Below are 12,112 nucleotides of genomic sequence, written 5' to 3'. Positions count from 1 at the left end.
GGAACAAAACAGGTATGTCATGGAGTTCAAACAAATCTAGTGTAACCTATCAACATTCTGTTTCAACAAATAAAATTAGCATCACCATTTACATTATTACTGCAAAAATCAGGGAATCCAGGGTTAATGAAAGTCACAATTTTGCCAAAACCCACTGGGACCTTTACATCCATGGAATATTTTTGATTATGCAATATCTTTGTCTTCAGAAGATTTTTTAAATCATAAACATTATCTTCCTGTTTTGGTCCTGCCCTTCAGACTCCTGCGTTTATATCATACATACTTTTAGTTGATTATTAGTCATGGAACCTTTAAATCTCTGTAAAATTTTATTGAAATCACTGAAGCAGCATTCCAAAAAGCCAGAGATGTGAAATTGTTTGTAAATAACACTGAACAACATAAAAAGATGGGTCGTCAAAAGGAACTAGAAAACATCTATAAGTAAGACAAACTAAATCTCTATCATTGTTTAAAATATCAATTTAAATAATAATATGGGTAAATTATAATGTGATTCAGGAAATCTGAAACCGAAATTCACCTCAGTACATTCTCCTACAAGATCTGGTCATGAAACAAAAGTCAGGATGTTACAAACATTGAATGAGTTGATAATTTTCCGTTCCATGGTGGCTTTGACCTTAGTCTTGGAATCCTGAGTCTTTGTTCAACTCGAACCTCTTTTCTTCAATATCTGTACATCTTCATGTAATAATAACATCTCTACCATCCCATGTCCAGAAGTAAATGGTTTATCAGTCATAGATGTAAATAAGTATTGACTTGTTTACAACTAAAGACCTAGGATCTGGTTAGCTATAAATAGATCACAGACAATACTGTACATGTCTCTAATATCCAATAGCAGGTACCATATCAACACAAACATGTTTTTCATAAGTATGTTTTTCGCTACAGAAAAAACTACAGAAAAACACAAACACTACATAAATGTTTTTAAGAACCATTTCACTACTGTACTTTGCTTTTATGGCAGTTAATCCTAAAAATAGCTCTGCCTAATATGGTTAAAATTACAATACATATTATGTCTACATACTGTTGTAGTGGGATGGTGGAAGGTGTACCAGTGTCCTTAAGTCTGTGAAGTTGTTACTCGAGACCTCAGTCGGGCTACACTGGTATACATAATGTCAACGCATGTAAAACCAAGGATTGGCGACATCACGAATGCCATAAATAGCCATGACAAAATATTACTGATAGTAAATTTAGCTCTGTAGGAGAGTGACAACACTTCATGAACTGTTACCATATATTAGTTGGTTCACCTGACAATGTCAACCCCCTGATCACAATGTGTCTATAATAAAATCTGCTGCACAACTTAAGTCAGCTACCTAGATAAATTTACTGTACATGATGTCTGGTACATATTACACATTGTTATGTCATTATGACTTATACTGGTAATTCCATACAAAAATCCATCAACACTATTAAAATAAGAACCATTGTTCCTATATCCTGGCATTTCTCCCAAAAGAAACACGATTATATATATAATACAAAACACTAACAAAGTGGCTCAAGGGCACTTCCCACTTTTCACATACTAAAATTACACACTTTACTTTCCACTCCCATAAAAGCTTCCTTTTTATTGCATGTTGGAAACTGGTGAGTTTTTCCCATTTTTTTTTTTTAAACATTTTCTGCTAATTCAAATTTGAAACAAGTGCTGGCTGCTACAAATTGCCAATAGCTTCCAAACTTAATCCTAAGATCACAAGGGGATTTTGACCCCTACATCAGTGAATGTGTTCTTAATAAGCTCTTCATTGTTAGATCTTTTCTCTTCCTCCCCCTCCTCTCTCTCTCTTCTTTCTCCCAAAATCAAATAAATAACGAGTGACAAAGGGGAACCTACATTACATATGAAGTCTCTAAAATGATCCATCCCGCACATCAAGAAATATAGCAATAACTATCTATAATTTACTGTCAAAATCCAAGATGGCTGCCTTTCAGCCATTCTGTTTTCCCAATCAATCCAAAAATTAAATATGCACAAGTAGGGGCCAAGGTTAACCTACACATAAAATTCAAGAATGATCTTTTCAAACTTCTTCAACAACATCTATAAATACTGATAACAAGTAATAGCTCCCATTAAAAGACGGCCACTTTTCAGGTCTTATTTTTTCCCATTTTTTTCAGTCCTAAAATGAACCTTGCGTAAATAGGTTAACAAAAGAAACAACTTCTGAATTACCAGAACAATTTATCTAGAATTCCTCAAGAAACATTGAAAAAATAACTAGATCTGTCAGAATAACAATATCCACCTATATTAGCCTTTTTTTTAGTCCCAAAGGGACAGACAATAGCTTCAATGGACCACGAATGGTATGCACTCATTTGGCATGACTACCAAGCACTTTTTTTAAACTCCTACAATCAAAGCAACTTCAAAGCTGATTTCACACTTTCTTTTGGGGCACATTCAAAGTTCTTAAAGTAATTACCAGAGTACAAATTAAATGTGAAACAAACATTTTGCTATAAAGGTTCTTCAGTTTCACATGTAAACTCCAGATTTTTGGGTGTATATTGGTTTGCTACAATACAAACATCTGAATTCATCTATCACACCATCTATATATATGTACATATATGTGTATATATATGTAGATGAAATTCAAAGATCTATCAAATAAATATAACAACAGAACTTAAAAAAACATCAAATATACATTGTATGTTTTTTTCAACAAACAGTAAAATTGAGAGAAAGCAGAATATTTCAATATAGTATTGTATGACTATATATGACTATAGTTGACAACATACATACTACATTTCATATGCTTTTGATCATAATTTATGTATTCATGCTCTCCTGCCATATAGAAATCTGAAAAACTGCCAAACAATTGCATTATTGGACATGTACAAGAAACATGTTTGCTGTTTGCAATACATACAGTTGTAGATAAGTATGGACCCTCATTACTAGATGCAGGAGACACCTGTGGACCCTCAGTAACAGATGTAGGAGACACTTGTTGACCCTCAGTACCAGATGTAGGAGATACTTGTGGACCCTCAGTACCAGATGAAGGAGACACTTGTGGACCCTCAGTACCAGATGTAGGAGACACTTGTGGACCCTCAGTACCAGATGTAGGAGACACTTGTGGACCCTCAGTACCTGATGTAGGAGACACCTGTGGACCCTCAGTACTAGATGTAGGAGATACTTGTGGACCTTCAGTACCAGATTTAGGAGACACTTCAGTACCAGGCGTATGTGGGCCCTTGGTACTAGGCGTAGGAGACACCTGTGGGCCCTCAGTACCAGATGTGGACCCTCAGTACTAGATGTAGGACACTTGTGGACCCTCAGATGTAGGACACTTGTGGACACTCAGTACTAGATGTAGGAGACACTGTAGGAGACACCTGTGGACCCTCAGTACCAGATGTAGGAGACACCTGTGGACCCTCAGTACCTAATGTAGGAGACACCTGTGTACCCTCAGTCCTAGATGTAGGAGATACTTGTGGACCCTCAGTACCAGATGTAGGAGACACTTGTGGACCCTCAGTACCAGATGTAGGACACCTGTGGACCCTCAGTACCAGATGTAGGAGACACTTGTGGACCCTCAGTAATAGATGTAGGAGACACTTGTGGACCCTCAGTACTAGATGTAGGAGATACTTGTGGACCCTCAGTACCAGATGTGGACCCTCAGTAGGTAGACACCTGTGGACCCTCAGTACCCTCGGTACTTGGCCCCAGTACTTGAGTAGACACCTGTGGGCCCTCGGTATTAGTCGTAGGAGACACCTGTGGACCCTCAGTACTAGATGTAGGAGATACTTGTGGATCTCAGTACCTGATGTAGGAGACACTTGTGGACCCTCGGTACCAGGCGTAGGAGACACCTGTGGGCCCTTGGTACTAGGCGTAGGAGACACCTGTGGGCCCTCGGTACTAGTCGTAGGAGACACCTGTGGACCCTCAGTACTAGATGTAGGAGATACTTGTGGACCCTCGGTACTAGATGTAGGAGACACTTGTGGACCCTCAGTACCAGATGTAGGAGACACTTGTGGACCCTCAATACCAGATGTAGGAGACACTTGTGGACCCTCAGTACCAGATGTAGGAGACACCTGTGGACCCTCAGCACTAGATGTAGGAGATACTAATGGACCCTCAGAACAAGATGTAGGAGACACCTGTGGACCCTCAGTACCAGATGTAGGAGACACTTATGGACCCTCAGTACTAGATGTAGGAGATACTTGTGGACCCTCAGTACTAGATGTAGGAGACACCTGTGAACCCTCAGTACTAGATTTAGGAAACACTTATGGACCCTCAGTACCAGATGTAGGAGACACCTGTGGACCCTCAGTACCAGATGAAGGAGACACCTGTGGACCCTCAGTACCAGATGAAGAAAATACTTGTGGACCCACAGTACCTGGTGTAGGAGATACTTGTGGACCCAAGGTACCAGATGTAGGAAACACTTATGGACCCTCAGTACCAGATGTAGGAGACACCTGTGGACCCTCAGTACCAGATGTAGGAAACACTTGTGGACCCACAGTACCTGGTGTAGGAGATACTTGTGGACCCTAGGTACCAGATGTAGGAGACACTTGTGGACCCTCGCTACCAGGCATAGGAGACACTTGTGAACCCTCAGTACTAGATGTAGGAGACACCTGTGGACCCTCAGTACCAGATGTAGGAGACACCTGTGGGCCCTCCGTACCAGAAGAACTGTATGTATAGACTGTCATATACAGTCATAATTTGGATTCACAAGTGAAGAATATGTGTTTTCAACCTATAGTTATGTCCAATAACAAGGCTTGCTGTAAATGTCTATATGCATGTATAAACATCGACACAAACTACTCCCATGTTTACCATTTGACATTGTGGACAGAAATAACTTCCACCTACTCCATCCTGATAGTCTGCAACAACAGAGATTAGATTGTGAGGAAGACAAACTTGGCTAATTGTTTGTTGTTCCTACAGACCATGGATTACAAACCAGCCCACCTTCGCAATACCAGTATCATCATACACTTTTCATTTTGACTTTATCATGATAATTGACAATTCAACAGAGAAGTATTTCTTAAGTGATAAACTGATAAAAATAATAAGAATGGAAAGTAACAATATATCTCCATATTTTGGGATTGGAAAGTAAATTTATGCATGATTTGCATTCTATTCAGAAACAAATTGAATTTCCGCTCCAAATACATATACCCGGAAGACAATAAGCCTGAAATACATATATATCAACAGTAGAATTAGGTCTATTGTGCTGTTTCTCTTCAACCAATCAATACACCACTTATCTTAATTAGTATCATTGATCCAACGTATGTACCAAAACACCACACCTGTCAGCATGTTACAGGTGCTGCTAATAGGTAAATGACTATGTATCATACCAACAAAGGGATAGGTTATTTTACAGGTAATTACTAAAAATAAAGGTGTTGTTTACAGGCATCTACTATCAACACAGAAATTATTTACAGGTAATTACTATCAACACAACTACTGTTAAACAAGTAACCAAATTATATTCAGTTATAAGGCAAAGTACATAACACCTGGCAATTCCAAAATTTTGATGGGTCCTAATACAGGGTCTAAAAAATTGAGTAAATATTGATCAAATGACCAATTCATTTTCACATTCTTAAAGTTTATAGTGCACTGGACAAGATTCCTGGTCCATCCTTTCCATGAAAACAACTGTGATCTGTTTCATGGTCTCCATCATAGCCCCAAACAACTGGTACTTGACCTTGTAAAGTGTTATCAGATGCAGTATAAAAGGAGTGTGTGATTGTATGTTACATAATTGATCTGACAATTGCTATAGACAATCACAGTACACATCAATTATCCCATCTGACCTATATATCAGCACCATAATGCTTTAACTGCTTAACAACAACAGTAGTACTTATAAACAAGAGCATTCCTATACAGAACACATTATGTATTTCAATCTCCTCGGCTGATGTACATGTACAGTCTGTGGTACCACCAGCAAACAAAATCGTTGCATTATTCTTCCTTTGTTGAACATATCTCTTCACAAAAATAAGCAGAGAAAAAACTCCAAGAACGAACATGAAATTAAAATCTGATGTATCATGTAGGCTATACTGTCGGAGCTTCAGGAGATCGATAACTTATGGTAAAATGTATGGAGAGGCCTCTAATAACTAAAAAAGAAAATTTAAACCATGACAGACTGTTTTTTTCTTATCTCTTCATACAGTACAAGAATTACATACAATCTCCAATCCCACAGTTTACATAAATTTCCTTCCCACGAGTTCTACAGACTTACAACATTACTGGTGTCAATAAAATTTACTTTTTCTTACAAAACTACATCTGGCATTTTAAACAAGAATTTTGTGTAATGTTCAATTCAATGACACAATAAATTTATCATCATAATTTGTTAAACTTGCTCTTTTGTTCAAGTACGAAAAGGACAAATTTCCCTTTTTTCATGAGTGGTATTTCCATTGGTATACACACATCACACGTGCGCTGTCATGATCAGCTTGTAGCGTATTCTAGAAGGAGATATTGGAGCCACAAAACAACTGTTTGTCCTCTAGGTGTCTTTCAAACCACCGCTGTGGTAACTGTGTGTAGAGCTCTGTATACATACACCGTGTGTATATCTACTTCAGTAAGTTACAAAAATACATCATCAACAGAACAAATTACACATAATATTCACTTCTACCTATCATGACCTAAAAAAATTCTTTCACCTACATGAAGACTGATCAAGACTGTGTTGATTATTAAAATCATCTTAACCCTGACCAAAATCCCAAAGAAATGGAGGACACAGACCAATCACATTGACAACAGATTTTGTATATCAGTCTATCAAGTCCCTGATATACCTGTACAAAGATAATTAATTCATTATTTCGTTTTATCATTTTTTTTAAAAATAATTAATTCATTTTTTGTTTCATCATTTTTGTAATGCTAAGTATTGTTTAGTAAATCTGTTTGACACAGATAAGTAGTATATCAAAACCTTGTTTTGTAGCTTTCAGAATATGATGCAACAGGTATTACAAATATTGCAAAAACCGACAGCTGTAAGAGTTAGTGGTTATGTAACCATCTACTATCACATGTGCATGTCTGTCTATTCCAAAAGGATTTCTGGTATTTCCCAAAGCACCAATTGCATATGGGTATACTCTGTAAGGCTATCATCAACTGGCTGCAGATAGATCGTTATACATTGAACCTGATACTATTTTGTAGTTATGTCTAGCAGCGAACCAAATCTTACACCTTATGCATTTTTTCTATGTACATAAAACCATATCATCAATATGATTATTGTTAACAAAAGAAAATATTCATTGATTGTGACCTATTGACATTTCCAAACATCCCTCTCAGACAATGCTTAATTCTGTGTTATTTGCCAAGTAGGTCTTTTGTTTTTCAGTTGTTACAGCCTTTCTTCAACAGAAAAACATCAATTAATTTTTAAATTGTAAGTTAAAATACCATGAAAATCACATCCATTATTTGGAAAGATTCATAAGGACCCAAAACACCTTCTGGCATATCCTAGAATTTACAGAAAAAAGATCTGCCAAAAAATGAGGCAAGGGTAACAGAAATCAATTTGTCAATCCTTTAAGGCAAAATGAATTAGGCAACTTAAGTGGGTTTCCAAAGTCTGAACAATCGTGGATATAATAGTATTTTCAACAGTATATAAGAATATACTACTATAATTGTTCCTGTTGTTGTGCTCAGCTATTTCTAAATACAGACAAATAAGGTTTGTTAATAATCCACGGATCCAACCTCAAATATCAGTGTAAGATAACTCAGGCTGGCCACTAGTTATGTCTAGATAGATGGACCAAAGTTGTTGAAAGTCTTTGGTCTGTCTCCCTGGTCCTTTTTATATTTATTTTATATCACTCACCACTCACTGTCAGAATATATGGACCTATGAAGTAGAAATGTGGAGGAGGAGGATTTAGCTAGAGTTTGAGGAGAGGGATATTGTTTGGATAAGTAGAGGGCAATATAGGTGGGACTATTCTCTAACAATCTATTTCTGGTAAAGCATAGTGTCCTGCATGGTTTAAAAACGACTCTTAAATACTCTGTCTGAACATAGCGTACATGCAATTATATGGTGATGAAAGAAACCAGATACTGTTGACTTCAAGTTACTTTCGTTTTAAAGACGGACTGACTATGAACTCGTCTCCAGTATTATGATCAAATGGAGTACCAAGTCTCTACAGTATTTGTACATGTACCGGTACATTAATTATCACTTTCTGGCAAACACATAGATGGTATAACTAATGTACCTGGTGCCAGAGAAGTATTTTTCTTCCATGAGAAAACATTAAAGCTAGGTAAAAAAAATCATCCCAAAGTAGTGTTAGACTGTAAAACTACAAGCATAACTAGGGGTTATTACTCCAGTACATATCCTTCACTGAGCTGATAAGTAGTTAAAGTGTACCCTGAGAGTAATTTTATATTTAGATATAATGTTAAGAATGCTGTAAATATAATAATAATGAAAACCCTGTCAAAATCCATCGCCCCAGTGTCGAGTTATTAAAGCTCAAAGTTGTCAATTTTCACCTGTCCGCCCAGACCTAATCAGCCGAATCGTCATTTCCGCGGAATCGAGGCTCTTCTACTCGTGACGTCATAAGTTCAACAGAAATGGCAGTCAACATGACTGACAGTGACAACGACACCGCAACTGAGAGCAATTTGAGCATGAGTTTTGAGGAGTTTGATTATGGTGTGAATGATATGTCTGAAGACGGAATCCAGCCCTACCGATTTGAACTGGAATTACAAGACGATGTATCCAGTGAGGAGGAAAATGACCCTTTGAAAAGTGACAATCGCTTGGGCAACATAGATTGGCATGTACTTCACTGGGTCTCACCAGTAGTCGTGAAAGTAGTCGAACAGTGAATCATCGTTTCAAAGAAACAAAATAAAATTGGGTGTGGTTTTGGACTAATTTTATCTTCAAGTCTCGATCAACAATTTCTGACGTCTGGAAATCACGTTTGTGCAAGACTATGCATACATTCACGAGTTGTCGGGAATTTTCTTACCGAAGAAGTTTCATCCGAGGGGAATTTTTCTTTCCAGGGAATTTTCGTAGCACTATGGATATATATAGATAGGGTGTCAACAACCAATTATAACACCCTCCACTGTGTTAATAATAAAAATTTGATGTTTTAGAAGTTTAAACAATTATTTGACTGGTTTTTACCCTAGCACTGGTACGCGTCTGTTGTTAGCCAACAGGCGTGTCGCCTCACAGGTGTCACAATTGTTTTTTCCAGCTACAGAAGTGCTAATTACCTAACCTGGCACAGGTGTGATTATGAGTTTAGATGACATCTCTACACTGTGAACTGTGTTTTCAAATCAAGATTGGTGATCTTATTGTTATTTTTACGATCGCAAAATTAATAACTAAACAACATCGTCTGCTGGAAGATCTAAAAACCAAATACACCTTATACAAACAACATACACACATAACCTATTCTATAAATTCTAATAATTCTATTCTATACTATATAATAGTAGTATGAAAATTCTCGGGGTGAAAATTCCCGTGACCCATTCACGACTAGGCCTTCTCCGAGTATTAGGCATTCACGATTACGAAGGAATAATATTCCTATGACCGCCCAAGTCATAGGCTAGCCTATCAATTTAAAATGTTTAGTTGTAGAATTAATAACAAAATATCAACCTAACAAATATACTTTTATTTAATCAACAATCAGTTTTATTTATCGACGTCATGCATCGACACCCCATCCGTGTTAGTGTTAGGACAACCATACACACCGCTTCCCTCCTCGATAGGAAGCCATTTTTAGCGGATTTAAGCGCTAATTCACCGACCCCTCGTTCACTACCTTAGATATTGCGAAGATGTGAAGTACTTTCACGTAAATAAACAAAGAAATTACCACGGAAAATCCCAAAATAGATCACAATCACATGTAGCACAGTAAAGACAATATGGCTGCATCAACAAAAGCGTTGAACTTATGACGTCACAGGTTTGGGTGCCCGAAAACGAGATCAACGCCTCTCTCCCTTGTAAATCAGAACTTTTGAGGAGACAAAACCAAGCCAAGTATAAGGTGATTTTTAAGGCACATGTTCTGCTAAAGACTTGTAAACACTGCACTATTCCTACCAAAGTATTCTGACCACCTACACAATTCATCTCTCTGAGTAGTAACAAGAATGCAGCCTGACAAAAATAATAATGAAGTTGTGTATATATATCACTTTGGTACAGCTCCAGGTCATTGACACTTCAACATTTGACCTTTTCATCTTAGAGTTATCTATTAATACAAATTTGACAAAGATGAAAAAAAAAATGGACAAATGAAAAATGTCAATCAAAATAATTTCAGAGATCAATATAATATCCTTAAAGTGACTATAATGTTAAAAAACGCTACTAGAAAACAATATAAAACATTCCATTTTCCGATAGTATGTTACAAAACTTAGACTTTCTGATAATTACTAGAATTAAAAGTCACTGCAACCATTTTTCATTGATATCTAAAAAATAAAGACTATAAGCAGTGCGGTCTTGATCTAATTCATACATTACCGCTCGTAACCCTGATGCTGCGCATGCATATAAGCCTAGAAAGAAGCAATATGGCGGATGCAAATACGAAAAGGCGATAAGGACCTAAAAGTTACCTTACAGAAAGTGCCAGAAAGAGTAAGAAGAAGGAGTCTGACCAGAAAAGAGGACAGGCAAGAATTTATATTAGACAGGTGATCGATAGATGACGAAAGATGAAGGAGGACCTTGGACTGAATACGGATTTGGAATCTTCGAAGCTGCTGCTTGACTGGTAGGCTTAACGTTAGCTTTATAACGTATCCGCCTGTCATTGAATAAAATCCAATATCCAGTGTTTGACGCGTGAATATGTTATGAACAACACTAATAAAAGTGTTATCTGATAAATGTTGACACATGTTGAATGGTAAACAATATTTATTAATGTGTATAGACAAAGTATCAGTTCCTGTGCTCTCCTGCACAATGAGTTTTTTCTTTTTCTGATTGTAATTACCCCTTTTGGGGCCCCACCAGTATAGCGCCCGCGATTGACATAGACAATTCTTGAACGACAAGCCAAAACAAAACGAATAACTAAGGTTGACTGTTAAAAATTATATATTAGAACACTATAGAATCATTTACTGCAAACAAGAATTAGCAGAAAGGCGCAAAAGCATGTGTCATACATAAGACGTGCATTTGTTTACACTTTCCTCGTAATCCATTTTTTCTTCGTGACGGAAGTAAATGACTTCGTCACGTGACAAGCCATATGACCCACTCAACTTTCTTCATAATAAACCAAGCGTGAACATGTTTATAAACAATAGTCAAGATAAACAATGTTCCTACTCTGAAAATATGTACAAAAACAACAAATTTGACATTATAGGCGCGTGTATCGCTTTAATATGGATATATTTTATTATTCATAAGCCGAATTCTCCATTTCCCGATGTTGAAATCTAAGGTAATAGCCGCTTTAAATACACAATTTATATACATAATTATAAAAGGGGCATTAACTGTGCAGTTGACAGAGTTTTCAGTTAATAAGCAGACAAAACTAAGTCGAAACTTTTGCTTTTCTAACTCTCAGTGTTTTTTAAAACTTTCCTAACAGCCTTTGGAAGCATTAGATCTTATTTACCCTACAGATTGGGTAAAACTCCTTTAACCTGAAATGGCAGAAAAATGACTCCCATTTTCCCCAGTTTTCCCCAAATTCAATTTATGTAGTTTCCATAAAAAAAAAAAAGGAAAAAAAGCCAACCAACAAACACACACAAAACAAAACAGAAAAACAGTGAAGAAAACTTCCTGTAAGTAAAACAAACCTGTTCTATATAATTCTGTAGGATTTTTACTGTATTTCAATGATAGTGGTAAAAGACGTAATGACTAGGCTTCTAGAC

General features: G+C 36.8%; 1 protein-coding gene across 1 annotated transcript; it reads left to right on the top strand.

The window, feature by feature from the left end:
• The first annotated feature begins 500 nt into the window (after positions 1 to 500).
• LOC132564467 (bile salt-activated lipase-like) lies at positions 501 to 4,627 on the top strand. Its single transcript, XM_060229122.1, has 3 exons — positions 501 to 504; positions 3,047 to 3,313; positions 3,870 to 4,627. Exons 1-3 carry the CDS (start codon positions 501 to 503, stop codon positions 4,625 to 4,627), a joined length of 1,029 nt encoding a protein of 342 aa, XP_060085105.1.
• Positions 4,628 to 12,112: the final 7,485 nt, after the last annotated feature.

Source organism: Ylistrum balloti, unplaced genomic scaffold, assembly GCF_031769215.1.
Source record: "Ylistrum balloti isolate Yb309-2 unplaced genomic scaffold, AGI_CSIRO_Ybal_v1 Utg369680, whole genome shotgun sequence".
NCBI lineage: Eukaryota > Metazoa > Mollusca > Bivalvia > Pectinida > Pectinidae > Ylistrum > Ylistrum balloti.
This window is presented reverse-complemented; position numbering and strand designations above follow the sequence as displayed.

What these genes read in the sequence shown, in the direction of transcription:
- LOC132564467 (XM_060229122.1), top strand. An exon ending in ACTAGGCGTAGGAGACACCT is followed by an intron (nt 3,314 to 3,869) that starts GTGGGCCCTCAG and finishes TGTGGATCTCAG; the next exon opens with TACCTGATGTAGGAGACACT.